The sequence below is a fragment of the Heterocephalus glaber genome, unplaced genomic scaffold, assembly GCF_053883595.1.
Source record: "Heterocephalus glaber isolate CG9 unplaced genomic scaffold, H.glaber_assembly_v1.0 deba00000768, whole genome shotgun sequence".
NCBI lineage: Eukaryota > Metazoa > Chordata > Mammalia > Rodentia > Bathyergidae > Heterocephalus > Heterocephalus glaber.
The window spans coordinates 14,437,620-14,460,263 of NW_028258162.1; the positions used below are offsets into that span (position 1 = coordinate 14,437,620).

Consider the following 22,644-nt stretch of genomic DNA (forward strand, 5'->3'; position numbering starts at 1 on the left):
ATCCAGCCCTGTAAAATGTCCTGTGGAGCACAGAGGGTTTGTGATACAGAGAACAATGTTTCTCCAAGTGGAGTCCACAGACACAGAACCAGCATCACCTGCAGTACAAGTGCTCAGACCCCGGCCCACTCAGAGCCCTGCTGATGCCACAGCTCTCAGGATAAGGCTCTGAAGTCTCTGCGTGAGCCATTCCTCCAGGGGAGGCTGAAGCATTCTCAGTGTGAGCCACCTACTTACACAGACTAAGTTAAAGGCAAAAGGAATCTCAATAAATTGGGGTAGAAAGGGTGGTATGTCGGCAAAACCCACAACCAGCAATCAGAACAACAAAAATATTGGTCTGCAGGACCAAATTACTGGCTCAAACTATCTGGAGTGTGTGTGTGCGTGTAAATGCATTTCTGCAAAGGCTTGTGCAGAATGATCTTCTTCTATAGGACTTACAGATTATTCATGTACAAAAACCATGAACTAGCCTAGGTTACCTAGTTAGACCAAGGGCTTTCACACATTAACAGTTTAAATTTCATCTTTCATTTGCCCTTTCTGAGGTAGTTACTGTTATCCCATTTATCAGATGAGGAAATTGACATTGAGTGAGATTAGGGAATCTGCCCAAGGCTTTCAGACAAATAGACACAGGCTCAACTCTCATCCTGTCTTTAACTCCAAAGACTGTGTGGTTCTCGCTGCAGGATGTGATTTGTCCAAATCTAGCTAGTGCATACATTTGGATTATTGAAAGTGAGCGTTAGGTATTTTGTCATAAAATATGAAAAATTTTGTTAAAGAAAAATAAGCTTCAAGTTTTTGTAATGCAAAACAGATGAGCAAAGAAATCTGCAGCTGCAATGTAGAAGCCCAACGAAAGCAAGTTCTGTGGAGACCTGAGTGTGTGCATATGCAGGTACACACGTGTGTGCACAGGTGTGTGTGTATATGGACATGTGTGTATATGGGTGCATTGTTTAAATGTGTGTGTGTGCATATACGTGCATATGCAAGTGTGTGCACAGGTGTGTTTGTGTGTGAACAGTGTCTATGTCCCCAGAGTGAGTGAAAGAGCAGAGGCTCATTGTACCCTTCTTAGAGCTCTAAGCTCAGGTGTTTTTAAACCTGATCCTGCCCATCATGCACAGTCCCGGGCAGGTGGGAGGGGACTTGAGTCCACTCCTACTCATGTCTGGGGAAATGGCCTGGTCAAGGCCATGCTGACAATAAGCTGCAGAGCTGGGTCCAGGACTCATGCCCTGCCTGCCAGGTCCTCTTGCCACACTGCTCTACACTCTGACTGCAGAAAACAAAACAGTCCATATCCAGCTTGGCACTGCTGAATGCCCAGCAGAATCCCCATGTTTATGTACTTACTCATTTTGTCATGCATTTTTAACAACTAACAAGAAAATAATTCCCATGAATTTCAGTTAATCACAAAATAACCTCCAAGTGCAGGTAAAGCATCCAGATGTGAATTGGCTGAGCTTTTCACTAGGTGTTTCTCCTCAGACAGTCCAAGAGAGAGGGCATTCCAGTGAAGCAGCTTGAGGACAAGCATCTGTCCAGCATTGGCCTGCCAAGGAATGCAAAAGACCAGCCATGCTGGTGCTAGGAGGAGTTAAGATAAACCCTAGGCAATTCAACCTCGGTTTTTTCATGCATAATGAAGGATGACAATGAAAGAAGTAATCTTCCTATCATCCTTAATTCAGAACTGGAGACTATGTGCCCACAGAGCAGGTGAAGGAGACTGGCAGTGGGTTTGCCCCCAGGGTGCAGGAGGTAAATTCTGCCCACTTTGCAATTGTCCCAAAGAACAGTGACCTCAGAAAACCTTACTTCTGATAAACTCTGGGTGTAACAGGGTGCTGGTACTACAAAGGAGACTACACAGGCAGAAGGATGTAGGCAGCTCAGCCTGGGCCCCTCTTCTCAGCTGAAAAAGACATTTTAAAGTTCTGTCTGTTGCTACTGGTCGGTACCCCAACAACTACACATGATAATTTAAAGCCCAAACTGTCCAAGCTCCCGAGTGCCATGGATCTGGGTGTTTTCACTGCCACAAATTTCATACACTAAGACTTAGTTTGCAGTTTCAAAAACTAAAACAGGGATTCAAATTGTCATTATAAACCACGATCCTTTCGTACATCTCAGTACCTCCTTCTGGCCTTGGACCTCTGCACAGCCCAGCCTGCATTTGGAAATACCATGGGACAGGCACCTGGAGAAGAGGCAAGGCCTTGCCAGGCAGATCATACCCTCAAACGGGCACCCTGGACAGATTCCAAGCAGCACCTCAGCCTAATAGCCAGGAGCACACTCGTGCACTGAAGACTGCAGCCTTGTGACTAGAGGATTTAGGAGCTCTCTGCGAGGTACTTGGTCTCAGCGACCAAGCTGACTTTGCCCTCATAAACTCTTTAGTAAATTCTAAAGAAACTAGGATGGCCTAGCAAGGCCTCTTAAAGCTCTGTCTCAGAAACACTGACTAGGTCCCTGCCGCAGTCATTAAGGAATAAGGAGGTTCTCAATCACCTTTGTGAAGAGTAAGGAAACCAAAAACCCCCTTGCCTTCACATCAGCCCATTCAGCTGCTAAATGCTTACTCAGTATGTCTCTTCTTTGCTCTTGGGCCAGTGGCCACCTGCAAAGATGCATTAAACAAAACCATACATATTAAAAGTAATGGTTCTCTAACTTTAGACGACATCAAAAACATGAATGAAGGAGTTGGTAAAACACGGATTTCTGGGCCCCAATGTTTTGATTTTTAGTTCCAGAGAAGACGTGAAAATAGTTTGCATTTCTAACAAAGTCTCAGATAATGGCGATGCCGCTGCTCTGGGTCCACATGTTGAGAACCCTGCAGCGGAACATTAACAACCCCAGTTGGATGCTACTCCATGTGCAGCCAAGTTCCAACCCCTCTCACTCTGCTTCCCAACTTCCTCTTCTCTCCTGCAGGGAGATGCTGATGCCAGCACCCTTCCTGTTGCTCCTGCTCCTGCTCCTAGGGGACCCGACCATGGGCCTCTCCCGCAGGTTCTACAAGGCTGGGCCTGTCTTCAGCTTCCTCAACACAGCCCTGTCTGAGCTCAAGCAGAACGGGATGGAGGATGCGCCCCTTCTAAGCAAAAAGAGCTTCCACTACCTGCCCAGTCAAGACCCGTCTTCCAGAGCAGCAGCAGAAGGGAATCAGGACAAGGACAGGACTTTCCCTGGCTCTGGGGGTGGGGTGGGAAGCACCCGGTACAAATACCTGTCCCGAGCACCGCAGAGGAAGAAGCTGCACCAGGACAAGGGCAGAAGCGGCCAGCGCAGCAAGTTCACGCTGTCCCTCGACGTCCCCACTGACATCATGAACATCCTCTTCAACATTGCCAGGGCCAAGGACTCGCGAGCCAGGGCAGCCGTCAATGCCCAACTGATGGCACAGATCGGGCGAAAGAAGTAGAGGCAGAGGCCCAGCAGGAGAGCAGCACATGGAGGACCCAGGCCAGGCAGGGCCAGAGGGCGAGGGTGACAGCCCAGGCTGCCGCACCCAGCTGGCCTGCATTCGGAAGATCAGTCCAGTTTCACAGGCTGCTTCACTGCTGGGCACTCTCTCACAGCCGCCGGCCCTGTTTCCTCTCTGTACAAATGCGCAGAAGCTCAGTGCTGTTCAGCCGGTGCACGCACGAGAGGTCGAGGTGTCTCCCCGTGTTCTGTGTCTCCTTTCTTGTTCCCCATGGCCAGAGGCAAGGTTCACACCTTCCGCCCCTCCAGATCAATCGCTTCTGGCCACAGGCCTGAGAAGAGAGAGTGCAGGGCTCCTCTCCCGCTCTGAACAACTCTTGCCGTGAGGAGGTAACTGTCACCGCCTCGCAGACAAATCCCTTCCCTACCATCTTGCTCCCCATTAAAACCGATGGCTCCCTGGACTCCTGGGTCATTTCAGTTCCTTTTCCTTCAAACTCCGAGCATCGAATGAACAGGAAGGACAACGAGGGAAGCTATCAGTGGGTCAGTTTCCCGTCTCCCCCGGGAGGGGCATGGTCTGGGAGGCTTTAGAAGAAGAGAGAGAGCTTGGGAGTCAGCTTTTGTCGTTCTGGCAGGAGCCCTCATCTGCATGGCCTGGTTCCACCCGCGGGATGGAACCTAGGGTCTGTTCCAGAATGGGCTTTGGGGCCGAGTGGGAGAGGGGGCTGGTAACATATCAAACTTCTCCGGGCCTTGTGAGGGCACAGGCCACTGATTCATTGCAGTGTTCTCACTGAATCCACATGGTTACCCAGAGCTGGGCTGTTGTTGTGGCTGATACTGATGGTTCAGGCAAGACCTCTGCTCCCTGCAAGTCAACTGTCTAAGTGAACAGACAAAACCGAATTTGAAAGAGAGAAAAGACCACTGGGGGATATGTAAACGAAGAACAGCAAAGTGATAGCAATTAGTGTAGAAGTCATATGTGTGTACACATATATATGGAATGCAAATATGAGAATACTTATAGGAGCAGGCTTCCACTAAAAATGGTTATCAGGAAGGATTCTAAAGGCCTCCCAGCAGCAAAGTCAAAGGCTTAGGGTCCCAACAAAGAGACAATACTCCCACTCACTTCTGCATAGTGACAAGTCAATAAATATGAGGAAAGTCTGTACGACAATCTGTATGATTCCTGTACACGCACACACCAGAAATTAATACCACAAGTGCCACCAGAGGCAATGCCAAAGATGAATGACAAGTTTGGAAAAATGTTTAACACTCATATAAAAGACAAATGGGCTTTTGGCTAGCCATATAAAGATCTACTAAATAATGAGAACAAGAACAAACTCCGAGGGCTGTGGATTCAGCTCAGTGGCGTTGTGCCTGCCTCACAAGTGCAGGGTCTTGAATTCGATCCCCGGTACTGGGGAAAAACAAAAAACAACGAAAAAGAACCAACTCCAGAAAACAATAAACAGAGGTATGAACAGACCACGCAAACATGTACAAACACAAATATAAAGGAAATTTAAATATATGAACAGGTTCTCGACTTCATTCTAATAACTACGCTGATACACAGTTTCTCACCTATGACACTGACAAAGGGCCGTAAGTTTGACAGTACTCTCCACTGGTGAGACTAATAACCACTCTCCTCCATTGCTGGCTAGTAGGAATATAAACCAAAGGGAGACAATTTGGCAATACTTATCAAAACTACAAATTTTTTTTTCTTTAAGCCAGTCACCCTACTGCCAGGCATTACTGGAAAGTTAAAATTTAAATTGCAAAACAAGTTAAAATTGAAGTTTAAAAATGCCCACCTCTTTGGAGCAGGACCACTGGTCCAAAAAAGTGAAAATGCAACTATTGTTTCTGTCCTGGAAAAACCACACCATACAGCAGAAAGAATTCTGGCCGAAGACTCTATGTGCCTGTGAGCAAATGCTATAGCTTCCCTGAAAGTCAATTTGCCAGGGACCTGATAAGTACTCCATAAACACTATCTCATTTAATTCTCATAAGAATATTTCAAGGTAGGTATTCTTTTCTTTCCACTTTGAAAGTTGAAATTGAGACCAAAAGAAGTTAGGAAATATATCCAAGTTCTCGCTGCTACTAAGTGGCAGTCATATCTGTCTAGCCACAAACCCTTTCTCATTCATGTATGACAGGGTTGAGTTTCACAGGGAACATGAAAAACACCAGCCATCCCCACTTCCCAGGGTTACAGTGAAGCTCAAATTAACCATGAATGTGAGAGCAGCTGGAAAAGCCCCCACAGACGCTAGGGATTAAGACTGTGTCCTCAGTAGGTGAGTGGCCTATTTACACAATCAAAGTGTGCGTGTGAGTAATGAACTAGGGAGGGTAGGTTGAAGCTGAAACCCACCAATAGCGGCTGGGAAAGCGCAAGGTGTCCTGATAAACAGATCCCATTTGCTAAGTCCAGCATTCTGCCCGAAGGCACAGACCCAGGTCTGAGAGCAGGTCGTGCTTCCAGGCCCCTGTTTATAACATCAGCAGTGGAGGAAAGATGAAGAGGCCAAAGGTTGCCAACATGTTTACCTGCTACTCCGACTTCACTGTGAAGCACTTCTGCAGGGGCTAAAGAAAACTGGTACCAGTCCTTATTGTTCTAAAAGGAATAAAACCCTCAGACAGGGCAGGGCAGGTGCGTGAGGAATGGACAGCATCTCCAGGCACAAGACTCTAACAACCCAATTCTGTGACAAGTTTCTGTGACTAATGATTCCTTTATTAGAACCAGCAAGCCCCGGAAAACAGTGAGTGATAGAACAGGCCTTTAGTATACAAGCATTTAACACTGTGACTCTCACAAGTTCTTGATATGTAATAATTTGTCATTTCTCTGAGACACAGTTCTGAATTACTCTGTAAGGCAAACGTGCACGAACAGTTTTAACTACCTGGTGAGTGAGTCTAGCCAGTCACTCATCAACCATGTCCCCAGGGAGCTCACATTGCTGTCTCTAATGACCATGCATGGCCTGTACCCTTAAAGGTTTGGAAAGGGTTGCAGTTGAGCTCTGCAGAGCGAATCCCTGACCAGCGTGCCTGTGCACAGGGCCTCAGGCTTCTCTCTCTCTCTGTGCTTTATTGATTTTGTCTTAAGGATGGCTGCAGTTCACATTAATGCAGTATAGTCAGCTGTTTATTACGCTTTGTCCCTTCACTCCCCACACTTACTACAGTATCAACGCCATGAGGCCAGGAGCTGTTTCTGTGTGCCCCATGTTGTAACCCCAGTGGCTAGAACAGTGACAACATATGGCAAGTGCTCGATAAACAATTGGTAAATTAAGTAATGAAATTTTTGTGGTAAGAAAGCTGCACGTATTTGAGTTTTAAAATACAATATTTATAGTATCTAAGAATACTTGACTTAACAAAATTATATTCAGCCTTGTCTTTTCAATTTTAAAATATGTAAATTTCCTAAATAAATTTATACTTGCTGATGTAAGTAAAAATCTTACTGGTTTACAGAGAGCTCTGGAATACTGAAGTGTACTTCCTATATTTAAATCATTTAAATTATATTTACTTATGTAGTAATTATATATTAAATTATAATTATATTTAAATTATTTGATTTTGAAAAAATTATGTAGTGTACTTAGGAAGGTTTGTCAGACAAATTAAAGTCCTTAAAAGACAATCGAATATACTACATTCATATTCAATCTAAAATATGTAAGAGCATATTAAATTCATATTAAATCTAAAATATTTAAGAGTATGTATGTAGGGCTGTAAAGTAGACCAAAAACTCAGGTGTATCCCCTTTAAAAACGATTATATAAATTTGCCAGTGTTATAAACAATAAGATGCATAAAGTTGAAATTAAAAACTTAATAATTAAGTTTCCACCTTAATTTAGTAGGTTATTAATTTTTAAGAACAAAATAAAATTTATAATATTTTGGATGCGTGTGCACCCATTAACTTAGCAGTTATGTATTTCACTAGTGCCCTCCAGTGGCTAAAAAGAGAAATAACACATGTACATTAAAAATATTTTTAATTGAAAAAGCCCAAACTATGAAGCACCATGTAGGCTGCAAAAAATTTAAAAATTCATCAGTGAATACTTACTACAGTATTTTCAATGTGGCAAGAGATTCCATAATGTATCTCCACCATCCATAAATCCTACAAAGCGGGTGAATAGATGCCTTACACTGCTCTAGGAGTTCAAGGGAGACACAAAGATGAAGCGATTTCCTGGAGCTGGTGACATTTGAACTGTGCCTTGATGTGGGAATAACGTGATTACAGAGAAAGAATGAACAAGGGTACAGGCAAGAGAGAAAAACATGTACTGGGAAATGGGGAGTAGACCAGTTTGAGCGGAATTCATGAGCTAACAGCAAACAGTTGGGGTTGAAAGTTGAAGTTGGAACTACTTGGGACAAGGTCTAATTGCTAGATGTGGGACTTTGGGGCTTAGGCTTAAACAATGGGAACGGGTGAAATCTTGGGTAAGAGAGCAGAATCATCCAAGCTCTGCTTCCATGTTCAGCCATAGAGAAGTGTACAGGGTCAGTCACGAAGACAGAGTGAAAGGCAGAAAGCATTTAGCACATGCGGACTAGTTAAGGGGGAAGACTTTCATGAAGAAAAGGAAGGGAATGGATTTTGGAGCCATTACAGGAGTACAATCAATAGGAGTTAGTCCTAGAAAGAAATGAGACATAATATAGAAAAGGTAGTGTTGTTTAGAATCTGCTTCAGTAAGATGGTAATAGCATAAACAAACAAGATAGAGAACACTTTTGGAAGAAACAAGTTCTTCTGAGGAAAATAGTATGTCTTTCCAGGAAGAAATGAAAGTCTGGGTTAAGCATCTGGGACGGCAGGTGCAGCAAGTAGGTAAAACTTCCAGTGTGAGATTTAAGAAAGAAAGAAAACTTGTGTGATAATTTAGACCTCAAATGCCCCCCAAAGTGTATACAGAGGTGAGGCTTTTGAAAGGAGACTGCATCCCGGGAGTGCTGAATGCACAGTTAGAAGCAGGGCACCAGGAGAAGTGCACTGGGGATGGGACTGGGAGGGTGTATTCTTGCCCTAGATCTTCCCTGCACTGCTTCTTGCCTGGAGTGGGCTCAGTAGCTTTACTCCACCAGGGCCTGATTCTGCCTTGGAGCCTGCTAATCATGGGCAGAATCCTCTGAAACTGAGAGCCCAAATAGAATCTCCTTCAAGTTGCAGGTGTCAGGTATTTTGTCCCAACAATGGTAAAGTTGACTAATACAACTTGGAAACAGAGTGCGTGTGTGTGTGCGCGAGTGTGTGAGTGTGTGTGTGTGTGTGATATTGAGCACTGAACCCAGGGCCTTCATACTGAGTGCATAACAGCAGATCCAACCCTTTTTTGAGACAGGGCCTGGTTAAGTCACCAAGTTCCCCAGGCCAGCCTCACAGTTTTGATCCTCCTGCCTCATCTTTTCAGCGTAATGCTGGGACTGCAGGAATAAACCACCACACCTGACTAGGGAAAGGTTTTGAAGGTCACTGCATTGCAGTGATGTGTTTGTGTATAAGATAAACAAGGGCAGAAAAGGAGGACTGAAGATATCACCATTAGAGGAAAAACAATTTTTAAAAGGAGACTGGAGAGATGCCAGATATGGGGAGAGCACCAAGGAGTGCACAGTGATCAAAGGAAAGGTTTCCCAAAAGATTATCAAATGCCAAAAATAACCCAGATGGATTATGTAAAGGTGCAAATTTCCAATGATGAATGTCAGTATATTGTATACCTAAAATGTACCAATAAAATTAATTTTTCAAAAAGAAAAAGAAAGAAGGAAGACCAGTAGTGGAGAAGAGAAAGGAAATCGGGGGAAGCAGGGAGAAGGAAAGAAGGTGAAAATTAGGGGAGAATTATCACAAATATGCCAAAATGGAGCCCATTGGTCGGTTTACCTGACATACACTAAAAATTGTTTCCTACCTGATGTAAAAGACAGATATCTTTCTCATTATACAAGCGGAGAAATGGAGGAGAGGGAGCCTCAGAATTGCCCAAACTACTCAGCTGGGAAATCCAAGGTCATGGCTTATCCAAGGCCCTTCGCATTGTTCCTGCTGCACCCTGGGGCTCCTGACCACACTGTTCAGATTCCAGCCAGCTTTGGACTTAGATGTGTCCCAAGGCTGAGGCAGGAGAGCTCCAAGTAAGGAAAGGGTCACCAAGTTAAAAAAAAAATACCTATCAAATAACAAGTTCAGCCAGTGTAATGGCCGAGAGAGCTGTTTTTCTGGTGAATAAAAAATGATCAGTGATCTTCCAGACAATTGCTTTGGTAGAATGGTGGGAAATATGCCAAAAAATTTGGACAATGAACAGAAGATGAGGTAAGGCATGAAATGTACATTATTTTAAAAATATGACGGAGTAGAAACATACGACAAATGACAGCATACTTTGGGGTAACTGAATCCAGAGAAAGGTACGTTGATTTTTTTGAATGGGTGAACTTGAACATAGAAGTAGGGAAAAATAAATCAATGACCAACTTTCCACTCAATTTTGTTGTGAACCTAAAACTGTTCTAAGAAATCAAGTCCACTTTAGAAGAAAAAGTTCTTCGACCCAAGCGGTACAGGCAAGAAAAAGATGACGGGCCTGAGGTGATAGAGCGGAAAAGGTGAGGGAGGCTCAGGGGTGGAGTGGTCACCCGGCCCTGGTTCTGTCCCTGGCTTGCGAAGGAGGAGGAAGAAGAGGAGGAGGAAAAAGACAAGGAGGAAGAGGAGAAGGAAGCAGAAGAGAGGAGGAAGAGGAGGAGGAGGAGAAAAGGAGTTGCCTTGTGTCTTTGAAGGTCTGACGTGACACAGCGTCATGGCTCTGAGGCTTCATTGCTTGCCACACCTTCAGATGTGCACTTTAGCCAAAAGTACACGTATGAGCCTGAGAGATTGTATCGGAGGACAAAGCCTGGAAGGTAAAACAGCACAGATGAATAAGGCTCCTGATGATCTACTATCATCATTTCATGAGCAATTCCTAACCATGAGCGTAATTTCACAGTATATAGTTCACCTTAATTTTACTGGTAGTCAGACTACACATCATGATCTGTAAAATCCTGCTAGTGGTTTTAATGCATTTGTAACTATTTTGTCTGTAGTACATTATTGTTTGAATGAGCCTAGTACCGAGAATTAATTTCATTAAGTGCTTTTTAAATGTCAAATCCTCGGGTGATGTCCCTTCCAGCCCCTTCTCCTGTAGAAAGTCTGCAGCAAAGCCTAGAATCTGCATGTTTTGACTAAACCTCTGATGTAATTCTGGTGCTGGGTTTTTCTGGACACACTTTGAGAGTCCCCTCTTGGATGGGTAACTGAAGAGACAACTCTCACTTTCCAACCTGCAAGATATCCACCTCCAAATTTTATAAAAATTCAAGGGTATTTTTGTGTGTTCATACAAAAAGCAAACTGAGACCTTAAAGCTCACAGTGGGAAGAAGGAAAAGAAACATACTTGCAAGTATCTGCGATCTAGGCAAGGTACAAAACATGAATGAGAAAATAACATTCAAAATTAATACATGTTTTTCCGCCTTAAGTACAGGAAAGGAAAAGCATAAACTAAAGTTTCATAGTCTCTTGGTTAAAAAAAGGACAAATTTCCATTCTGACATAAAAATTAAAACAAGAAATTCCACCTATGAATGGACCCAGTAGTTCAAAGAACTCCAAACCTCAGATGGCTCCCAGGTACAGAGTTAAATTGTACTATAAACAAAGAAATACATGTACATTATTAATACTGGCCCATTTGATGTAGAATTTAGGGTCCTGCCTGATAGGATTTTGTTTTTCTTTCAAGGAGAGGCACTCTACCCACTAAATGTATAATGATTTTTAAAAGAACACATGACATTTTAACTTAACATTCATTTCCATCTGTTAATTTGCATCAGAACTTATTCCCATTTCCTCATAATCTTTTTCCAGAGCTGCCAAATCTTCTCTGGCCTCTGAGAATTCCTCTTGTTCCATGCCTTCTGTGATATACCAGTGCAGAAATGCCTTCTTGGCATACATGAGGTCAAACTTGTGATTCAGGCGGGACCACGCCTCCACAATTGCTGTTGTGTTGCTCAACATGCAGGCAGCTCGCTGGACCTGGGCTAGATCCCCTCCTGGTGTCACCATAGGTGGCTGACTGTTGATGCCCACCTTGAAACCAGTTGGGCACCAATCTACAAACTGAATAGAGCCCTTTGACTTCATCGCTGCAATTGCTGAATTCACATCCTTAGGGACTACATCTCCTCTGTACAGTAGGCAGCAGGCTATGTACTTCCCAAGTTGAGGATCACACTTGACCAACTGGTTGGAGAACTCAAAGCAAGCAGAGGTGATGTCAGGCACTGAGATCTGCTCATGGTATGCTTTATCTGCAGAGATGATGGGAGCAAAGGTCGTCAGGGGGAAATGTATTCTTGGATAAGGTACAAGGTTGGTCTGGAATTCAATTAAATCTACATTCAAGGTGCCTTCAAAACGAAGGGAAGCAGTAATGGAAGATACCACCTGACCTATCAACCTATTGATGGTGGCATAGGACAGGTGTTCAACACCAAGTTTACGCTGGCATATGTCATAGATGGCCTCATTGTCCACCATGAAGGAACAGTCTGAGTACTCTATGGTGGAATGTGTGGTGAGGACAGAGTTGTAAGGTTCTACTACAGCAGTGGAGAGTCTAGGGGATGGGTAGACGGAGAACTCCAATTTAGTCTCCTTGACATATTCTGAGAGCCGGTCCATTAAGAGAGAAGTAAATCCTGATCCAGTGCCTCCTCCAAAGCTTCTGAAAATCAGAAATCCCTGAAGTCCACTGCACTGTTCTGCCTGGGAAAAGTACATGCAATGTGAGAACTCAGGCAAATAAATTCAGAATCAGTGAATAGGGTAGCAATGATAGATAGAAGAATTTCCCCAAATCAAAATCAACAGAAGTTTCATAAAGGAGTAATTTACCATAGGTTGACTCTACAACGAACAGGTTTGGAAATATACCTGAGTCGTTCTTCTGAAGTGTAGGAAACTCTTTAGAGTTTTACTACAGATTGAACATCCCTAATCCAAAAAGCCAAATTCCAAAATCTCCAAAATCCAAAACTGTTTTGAGTGCTGACATGATACTATAAGTGGAAAATTTCATACCTGACCTCCTGATGACAGGTTGCAATGAAAACACAGGCACACTAAAGTATTGTATAAAATTACCTGCAAGCTATGTTTGTAGGTTTATATGGAACATGAATAAATTTCTTGTTTAGACTTAGATCCATACCTAAAATGTTATAATATATATGCAAACATTCCAAAATCTGGGGGAAAAAAACCTCCAAAACAAGTCTAGTTTCAAGCATTTCAGATACCCAACACTATAAAAGAAAGAGCATAAATATTCAACTGTCTTTCACTGCCCTCCATACATTTATCTGTATGTGATATAAAGTGAATCTTTTGTCAAGAGCAAAGAAAAAATAATGAGGAAAATAATGTTGGTGCCATAGTAGATGAAGTACCTATCAGTTCTACATATTCCATCTACAGTGCTGATGTAAAAGACCTGCTGTTAATAATTACGCCAAACCACTTACTTAACAAAGAATCTCCAGATTCAGGTCCTTACAGGAAAATTAACTGTTAGTAAATAGGCTAAATAATCTCCAGATAAGATGTGCCTCCTGTTAATTTCACAAGTAGTGGTGACCACTGGAAAATGATGTGTTTTAGAGTGCTTTGCAACTCTATGATAACAAAGAAACCCTGTCTTATCAGAAGCAAAGGCAAATAGGAGCCACCTGGTGAGTGTGCAGGCTTCTGTTACCCTTTCTGCACAAAAAGGTGTAGTCTAAGCCAACATTAGGATCCTTGCCCTGATCTGAGCCCTGGGTGGTGATGGTGGTATTGGTGGGTAATGCTGGTGAATTACAGGCTTCACACATGTGAATGAAGTACAGGAATCATACAGGGTCATAAATATCCAGCACGGCCGAGTTGTAGGAATAGAAGCTACTTGCCAGCTTCCGGATCTTCTCTACCACAAGTTCGATGATCTGTGAGCCCACAGAATAGTGACCTCGTGCATAGTTGTTTGCAGCATCCTCCTTTCCACTAACAAACTGCTCTGGGTGGAAAAGTGAGCGGTATTTTCCCATGAGGATCCCATCTGCAGAAGGTAAAAGGAGTTTGGTACACACATTCAATTCACCTCTTTCCCTTCCCTGATTCTCAGAGAGCTCAGTACTCTAGTCCCTGGCTTTTCCCACAATATTATGGTAAAAATAGAATCTATACTTCAGAATTACCCTTTCCTAGTCTAGAGAAAAGCAGAATTTTTTACATATAAGTTGAAATGATATTTTTCCATCACCCACCTTATGTTAGTTTCCTAGGGCTGCTGTAGCAAATTACAATAAATTTGGTGGCTTAAAACAACAGAATTTCATTTTCTTTTTTTTTATTACTTAAATTATTTTATTGATACATTGTAGGTATACAACACCATTACATTTCTCATTGGGAATTGTACCTTTACATAATGCATCTTGGTTCTTATTTTTTCCCCATTCCTAGCCCTCCCTTCACCCCCTCTACCCTTCCCTATTTACAAAGACTCTATTTCCATTTTTTTCCATTTCTCATCATTTTTCCTTTCCCTTCTTTCCTTTCCCCTGCCCCTCCCACTACCCCACTACCCCCACCCCTTTGGGCCTTTTCTTCCTATTTTGCATTATCAATTATTCATTCTAATCATTGGTACATTTTAGAGATACAATATAATGACATTCATCATTGGGAATTTGCACCTTTACATAGTCTCTCTTGGTTCTTATTTTTCACCCTTGCCCAGCCCTCCCTTCAACCCCTCCATTCCTCCCTATTTATGAAGATTTTGATTCCATTTTTCCATTTTATCATATTAAGAATTTTATTTTCTAACAGTTAAGAAGGCTAGAAGTCTAAATTCAAGGATGGTTTCTCACATTGCTCCTTTACCAAAGTCCCCTGGAGACATACATAGTCTACCCTATCTAGGTTCTTAGGACACCAAACTCCAGCTAAGGCTCATAGTCGCAAACTTGCATTTGTTTAAAACAAAACATCAGGCCTGGGGATTTATGTCAGTGGGACCACGCCTACCTGGCAAGCGCAAGGTCCTGAGTTTGATCCCCAGTACCAAAATAAATAAATAAATAAATAAATGAATAAATAAAACTTCAGATATTTTCTTAGGCCACTTGTAACTCAACATAACATAACTTATTTCATAACATAATTGTTGCTCTCAGCATCCACACTATTCTCATTCATTCTTGAAGTTATGAGCCATTCCTCATTTCTTTATTATTTTACATCTAGCAGAGTGATGCCAAAGTTGTATATGAGCCTCTTGGCCTCAATACTTTGATAGCTTCATCCTCTTAATAAAACATTTTATCTTTTCATTCACATTGACATCAATCAATTTTCTTCCATCAGTTTGTTATTTATTGTGACTTTGTTCTCATAAGAAAATCTACCGCAACCTACTACAAACACACTAGATTTTCAAAGACAGCCATAATACCTTCTGTCTCATGTGTACTTCTAGAACCATGCTTTCCATTATGAACTGGGATTTGTGTCTTCTCCCTAGTGAATTTGTGTAACTACAACAAGCCACTGAGAACAGTAAAGTGGCATTACATGACTTCCAATGCCATGGGCTTCTGCATTATTCCCATGAGATGCTTGCTTTTGGAACCTGGCTTTAAGGAAGCCACAGCAGTCCAGAGAGAGGTCACGCAAGGAGGGGCAGAGTCTTTACCACATCCATGGCATAGGTCTCAGCCAACAGCTGCTGCCAACTTACCAGCCAGATGAGTGAGCAACTATCAAAGTAACTCCCCCAGCCCCACCAGAAACTTCCTAGCTGGGAGCATGTGGACCAAAGAGGTGCTGCAGATTTATGAACAAAATATTGACTGTTATTACCTAAAGCCACTGAGCATGAAGACAGTTTATCACACAGGAGTAGATCTATGACACACAATATCAAAAACACATCCAGTTGTCTCTTAATTCAGTGAGAACACATTTTCTTTCCAGTGTTTCTCTAACCCCAAGAACTTTTGTACAAGATGTTACAATGTCTTCCGTTATTCATCATAAAATTATATTGACTTTCCTAACAATTTGAACATTTATTTGACTCCTTGCTTCTTTAAAATTATTTTCAAACATTTTACTCTCTATAAGAAAATAATGACAAGTTTTCAGATTCTTTGCCAGTAGCTTCCAGCAACCGACTCTCAAACCCAGGAAAGGACTCAGTGTTCTGTGATGATGTATGTGTAGATAAATTAGCAAGGACTTAATTAGTTTTATTACTCGGGGGGAAAAGCCTGGCCTTGTGTTCCCTTTGGGTATATTTGTCATACTAATCACCCCAAATAGCTATTTAATGAGGCTCTGAGTTTGGAAAAGGTCCATATGATCTTAGATCGATTAGAAGAATCTCATGATCCTACTCACTTGAGTTGTTTATTTGATTGTGGATCTGGTTAAGGAGATTAGAAGGTAGGCTTTGCATTACCTATAGCAGTTGGCTCTAAGTCCATGAAGAGTGCTCTGGGCACATGTTTCCCAGCTCTTGTCTCACAAAAGAAGGTATCAAAAGATGCATTTGCATGCTTCATTTTAGGATTTTCCCGCTGATCCTGTTTACTGTCAAGAACAACTCCATCTGGCTGAATTCCATGTTCCAGGCAATAGAGTTCCCAACATGCATCCCCAATCTGGATGCCAGTTTGGCCAATGTGAAGGGAAAGGCACTCCCTCTGAAAGAGCCACAGAGAGTCAGAACTGAGCAGGTGATTAGTCAGCATGAGCCATGATCCTCAGCATTTCTGGTCACAACTGACAGAAACCCAAGCTAGCATAAGCCCACAAGAGAAATTTACTGTAAAAGTAATCCAAAACGTCCCAGGAAAAACAAACACCAGGGTACAGTTAGCTTCCGAAACAATTGAACTATTGATGCAAATTTCAGTAAAAAGTTTCCTTCAACAAAAATAAGTAAGGCTCCTATTATATACTGACCTAAGAACTAAGAATATATATTTGTCTTGAACAATTTGTGTAAATGTATGTGTAGGATATGTGTATCAGGCCAACTCACCTTAAAAAAATTTAACTAGTTACCGGGATGGAATATAAACAAAATCAATGTGGAACCTTGTCAAATACCAGAATTCATCACAGATAAATTAAAGATGTTACCTTTCCAAGCTTTAAAATTTTGTATTAATTATTCATATATGCTCTGCTAAGGAAGAACATTCTAGGCTTAAAAGGAGTGGAAATTTTACTAAGAAAAAAATGCAACAGATTTAACAACCCCAAAATGTTTCTATATTATAAAAAACTTATGCATATAAAAATTTATTAGACAAAGGACTATATATAAATCAATTTTATATGCATGGAACACTGGACACACCCACTAGATAAATAGGCAAATGGCATAAACATATGAATTAAAAGCATTTATAAGAGAGAAAAACAATAAATCTACTTAACTATCTATTGTTGAACATTTACTTAAAGGATTATAGTTCTATCCAAAAACACATTGGCCAGGGATTTAGCTCAGTGGTGCTGCCACCTGCCTTGCAAGCACAAGGTCCTGAGTTCAGTCCCCAGTACCTCAAATAAACTATCTTTAAGGACATGCTTACAATAAAAGAGTTTAAAAACCATGTAAGATACATAATTGTACATAAAGTGTGATATCAAATACATTTAAAAATAAAAGTAGAAAAATCTAAGAGAAAATGAATGAAGATATTGTTTAGTTGTATCTAAGTACTAAGGAATGTTTGCTGATTTAAACTATTTCTTCTACCCTCATTGATTTCTACCCCACCCCACATTTAAATCGCCATTCACTTGTTTTTCTAAAGGCAAACATCTTTTCAGTAATTTAAACAGACACAATCATTTACTTCTCTTGGAGAGGGAAAGACCAAAGCCTAGAAACCTACAGTGATGACCGCCTCTGATTTTGATTGCCCGCAGTCAGGAACCAGTTCACGCGAGGTCAGAGCGAGGAGGTGCCGGGCCCCACTCAGCAGCGTCCTTCTGAGGGGGGTGAGGCAGAAGGGAGCCCTGAAATTGTCTGCAACTGAACTTTCACAGAGTCTAAGATTCAGACACAGAAAGGCCCACATCCCCTCCCCGTTAACCACTGGCCCAAGTCTACGCAGACCCCTGGCGGCTGGAGCCCAGTGCGAGGTGTGGCGGGCCGCACCTGCGGTCCAACCTGGACTCTGCTCCATGACACCAACCCTTGCCCTTCGCCCCTGTGATTCACCAGACCTAGCGCAGACTTCCTTGCTGCAAGATAAGCTCAAGTTCACTACTCAGCAGAACTTCTGTCTTCCATTCTTTTTGCAAGTCTCAACCTCTCATGACAAGGGCTGTGAACTTAACTTTGAAAGCACTGAGGACTGATATTCCTACCTTTGTTTCCTATGTAAAAATCAAAACAACATATTCCATTACAGGCAGGACTCAAATACCCTTATGTACAAAAGACAATTTCATTCCTCTCCTTCCTATAAAACTTTAATCGCTGTAAATACGTTTACTACTGTAATCTGGTCTAGACTTTGTTCCCTCAATTTAAATTACAGTTGCAAATTGCAGTTCCAAAGGGGAGGAGGAGAGTATTCATTGTTTTGTGCCATTAAAAACATTTAATCTGTGAAATTTACATGTAGATTTCTCTCACTAATTCCCTCAGTGCCCTTCACCTTGTCCTATATTCTACTAAGATGGGGTATTAGCTTACAATGTCCACAATAAAAATCACAAACAAAAAAAATTACTGCTGTTAATGTGGCTTAGACATAAGAACAATACTGTTCTTTTCTGATTCAGCAGGAATAATTTGGCCCAACAAGCCCCCTTCTTGCCTTTAGAAGCAGGTGAATTTGTTGCATGACTATATCTGAAGGTGTTGAAGACTTTCTTCACCTTTTTCTTCTCTTAGCCTTTCCCTCCTTTCCAAACTCTCCATTAAAAATATTAGCCATAGTGTAAAATACATTAAGATTGTGAAATGCCGACTAAATATTACATTGATAAGCCACACCAGACTTATAAATGCTGCTACAATGCTTATTTGAAGTACTAGGAAGGCATAATTTTTAATTAAACTTTTAATATCGACATCATTGTAGGTTCATATGCAGTTTCAAGAAATAACACAGAAAGATCACAGGTAGACTTTACCCATTTTCCCTCCTTGAAAATATCTTGCAACACTATATCACACCCAGAATGCTGATATCAAAACAGTCAAGATACAGAACATTCCATTACTACAAGTGTCCTTCATGTTGGAAGGAATAATTATTTTTTGTATACCCTTTTATTGGTACATTTTAGGTGTACAATATAATGACATTCATCATTGGAAATCTGCACCTTTACCTAGTCTCTCTTGGTTCTTATTTTTCCCCTTCCCCTGCCCTCCCTTCAACCCCTCCATCCCTCCCTATTTACAAAGGTTTTGTTTCCATTTTTTCATTTTCTCATATTAATTCCATTCCCTTCTTTCCTTTCCCCTACCCCTTCCACTTCCCCCTCTCAGGAAAGAATAATTATGAAAACAAAAAATAATTTAAACATTCTAAAATGGCTAGGCAGAAAACCCAATGGGGTCAGATGAATAAATATTAGAAAACAGTTTGAAAGATTGCTCAATAGAAGAATTATAAAATTTAAGGCACTGAAAATTACTGTAACTTGCACAGAAGAGATTAAAAAGGAAGTCTTACAAGTTGATTACAAAATAGAATTACTGTAACTATATTCATTGTTGAGCCTAAAGGATTAAAGAGATGACAGAGAAAATGTGTACTTTGCTCTGCCACACTTTTATGATCTTAGCAACAGTAGCCTGGGCCTTAACAATAGTTTCTGAGTCCCCAGAAACTCCAAAAGTAATTCATTTCTACAGAAAAGTCAGCACTGCAGTTCAGTAACAAATGTAAGAGCTAAAAGGAGAGGTTTTTGTTTCAGTGCTTCAATTAAAGGCAGAGAAGAATTACATCAATCAGGCTTCACCTTACAGAAGCAAAGCCACAGATGACTAGATCAGAGCATACCCAAGTCTGCTTTCAGCTTACAGGTAAGGATATTGGAAGAAACAAATGGCTCTTTTAAAAATTCTCTTGTATGGGAGCCACTTACCATGCTGATCAGAATGTGCTCCTACTGCCCTGTGCAATGATCAAGGAGCAATAATTTCTAGCTAAGCCTTATCTCCAGGCTCTGAAATGCTCCACCTGATGGCTGAAAAGCTTTCATCACTTAAAGTAGTAGAGTCTCTTTTAGCTTTTCAGTTCTGAGAAAGGAACTGTGTTGAGCCTAAACAACTTGTGATAAAGTTGGTGTCAACTACAGATGAATTAATGACAACTTATTCAAAGCTGCTTCCAACATATACCTATATCAAAAAGAGAAAATGTCCTTTTATTAAAAAATTCTCCTCTTGGTTCCAACACTCCCAGCCCAGAGATAGGGGCTTCCAGGCTGTCCTTCCACTGGTCACAGCCCAGAGGAAGAGGATTCCAGGCCACCTTTCCACCACTCCCAGAGCAGAGGAGGTGAGCTGTGCAGGCACCAACAACACCCTCCCCCAATCAAAATGAGAAGGCACATAAACAAGGCTCAAAACCAGACTTCCAGATCACCTGCAGGAACCTCAAAGGGAAACGAGATGGAACAATCTGATACTCAACCACTTGGACTCCATGAACTGGCAACAAAAGAGGATCTGGGAAAAATGAAATCAGAAATAATTACTCACATAACAGCAAAGATTTTGCTCATGGTGCAAGACATGATTAATAAATCTAGAGAGGACACAGATTAAAAAAATAGAGTATTTGAGGAATGTGATGTAATTCTCAACATAGGAAATCAATGGAATCAATAAAACAGTAAGAAACAGATTTTCAGGAGATTAAAAACTCCATTGAAAGTCTGCATGGCAGAATGAGCCAATATGAGGAAAAAATTTCAGATATAGAAGATAAGATTGCAATTAGTGACCAGGAAAAGAAAAATTGCTTCAAAATTGTAAGGGACCTTGAGAAATCAATCCAGCAGCTGCTAGACAATGCAAGGAAGAATAACAAGAATGATTGGAGTCAATGAGGCAACAGGAGGGAGTGCACATGACATAGAAAAACTTCACAGAAGTAATGGCAAAAAACTTCCCAAGGAGGGGAAAAGAACTTGACATACAGATAAGTGAAGCATATAGGACTCCAAATAGCCTTGATCAAAAAAAATCTACACATAGGCATATAATTATTAAGATTCCAGAAACCCAATGGAAAGAAAAAAGTTGTACAAGCAGTTAGAGAAAAGAAACAAATCACATACAAAGGAAAGCCCATCAGAATCACAGCAGACTTCTCAACACAAAATCTCAAGGGAAGAAGAGCTTGGAGTGATGTATTCCAAGCCCTAAAGGAAAACAGCCTCCAACCCACTTTGATGTACCCTGCAAAACTATCTTTCAAAATTGATAGAGAAATAAGATACTTTCATGACAAAGAGCATCTTAGGAACTTCATGAATACCAAACCAGCACTCCAAAAAATTTTAGATAATATCCTAGGAACAGACAATGAGGATCACAACCCCAGGAAGCTCAACAGAATGAATCCATTGGGTGCTACAAGAAATTAAATGTAAAGGGGGATAATCCAACAAAAAGAAAAAGTCATGATAATGATAAGTCAATATGTATCAGCTATAACCATCAATGTTAATGGTCTCAATTAACCAATCAAAAGAAATAGTCTGGCAGAATGGGTCAAGAAGCAAAATCCAACAAAATGCTGCATACAAAAAACACAATTCAAAAAGAAACTCATAGATTGAAAGTTAAAGGGTGGAAAACAATACTCCATGAGACAGGAACCTGAAAAAAAGCAGGATCCTCTTTGCAGATCAAGTGGATTTCAAGCCCAAACTGATTAAGAGAGACAAAGAAGGACACGACATCCTTATAAAGGGAACAATCCAAGAGGAAGAGATGACAATCATAAATATCTATGCACCAAACACTAGTGTACCCAACTACATAAAACAAATATAGACATGAAAAGTCATATATACACTAATACAATAGTAGTGGGGGACCTCAATACCCCACTGTCACAAATAGATCAACTAGACAAAAAATAAATAATAAAACACTAGAACTCAATCGAACTCTTGAACAAATAAACTTAACAGATGTTTATAGAGTGTTTTACCACACAAAATCAGAATACACAAACTTTTCAGCTCCACACAGGTAGTTCTCCAAAATAGACCACATACTTGCTCATAGAACGTGTTTGAGTAAGTGCAAAGGAATTGAAGTAATCCCCTGTATATTATCAGATCATAGTGCAATGAAATTGGAGATCCATAGCAAAAGAAACTGCAAAAATTACATAAATACATGGAAATTGAACAACACACTTCTGAATAACCAAAGGGTCACAGAGGAAATTAAAGAAGAAATAAGACAGCTCCTTCAATTAAATGACAAGGACAATACAACATTTCAGAATCTATGGGACACAATGAAAGCAGTCTTACGAGGAAAATTCATACCAGTGAATACACATACTAGGAAAACAGAGCGAGCCCAATTAAACAACCTGATGCTGAACCTCAAGCTTCTAGAAAAAGAAGAGCAGGACAAACCCAGAGCTCACAGAAGAGAGGAAATTATAAAGATCAGAGGAGAAATCAATGCAATGGAGATGAAGAGAATGATACAAAAAAATCAATGAAGCCAAGAGTTGATTCTTTGAAAGAATAAACAATATTGGCAAACCCTTAGCCAACCTTATGAGAAAAAGGAAAGAAAAGGCCCAAATCCATGCAATTAGGAATGAAAAGGATAAAATTACAACAGACCCAGCAGAAATCCAGAGGATCATCAATACCTACTTCCAGAACCTATACACCAATAAGATGGAAAAAACAGAAGAAATGGACAGATTCCTAGATACGTATGAATTACCAAAGTTGAAGGAAGAAGACTCAAAAATTCTAAAC

General features: G+C 41.1%; 2 protein-coding genes across 3 annotated transcripts; one reads left to right on the forward strand and one right to left on the reverse strand.

The window, feature by feature from the left end:
• The first annotated feature begins 2,870 nt into the window (after nt 1-2,870).
• Ucn3 (urocortin 3) lies at nt 2,871-3,579 on the forward strand. Its single transcript, XM_004859869.3, has one exon. The coding sequence runs from the start codon at nt 2,894-2,896 to the stop codon at nt 3,452-3,454; it is 561 nt and encodes a 186-aa protein (XP_004859926.2). The 5' UTR covers nt 2,871-2,893; the 3' UTR covers nt 3,455-3,579.
• A 3,922-nt stretch (nt 3,580-7,501) lies between these two features.
• On the reverse strand, nt 7,502-19,799 carry Tubal3 (tubulin alpha like 3). 2 transcript variants are annotated; one of them, XM_087207278.1, is made up of 4 exons: nt 19,768-19,799; nt 16,103-16,346; nt 13,541-13,693; nt 7,502-12,359 (listed from the first exon to the last, which is right to left on the reverse strand). In XM_087207278.1, the coding sequence occupies exons 1-4, from the start codon at nt 19,768-19,770 to the stop codon at nt 11,413-11,415; spliced, it is 1,347 nt and encodes a 448-aa protein (XP_087063404.1). In that variant the 5' UTR covers nt 19,771-19,799; the 3' UTR covers nt 7,502-11,412. The 2 variants fall into 2 exon arrangements, with proteins under 2 accessions (XP_087063404.1, XP_087063403.1); XM_087207277.1 differs by lacking the exon at nt 19,768-19,799 and adding an exon at nt 17,553-17,923 and having other exon boundaries at nt 11,279-12,359.
• Between the last annotated feature and the right edge of the window lie 2,845 nt (nt 19,800-22,644).

Coding starts and splice junctions, on each gene's coding strand:
- Ucn3 (XM_004859869.3), top strand. CDS start 2,894: ATGCTACTCCATGTGCAGCCAAGTTCCAACCCCTCTCACTCTGCTTCC.
- Tubal3 (XM_087207277.1), bottom strand. CDS start 17,846: ATGGAGCAGAGTCCAGGTTGGACCGCAGGTGCGGCCCGCCACACCTCG. Junction 16,347..17,552: donor AATCAGAGGCGGTCATCACT/GTAGGTTTCTAG, acceptor TGGCTCTTTCAG/AGGGAGTGCCTTTCCCTTCA. Junction 13,694..16,102: donor CTTAGAGCCAACTGCTATAG/GTAATGCAAAGC, acceptor TACCTTCTGCAG/ATGGGATCCTCATGGGAAAA.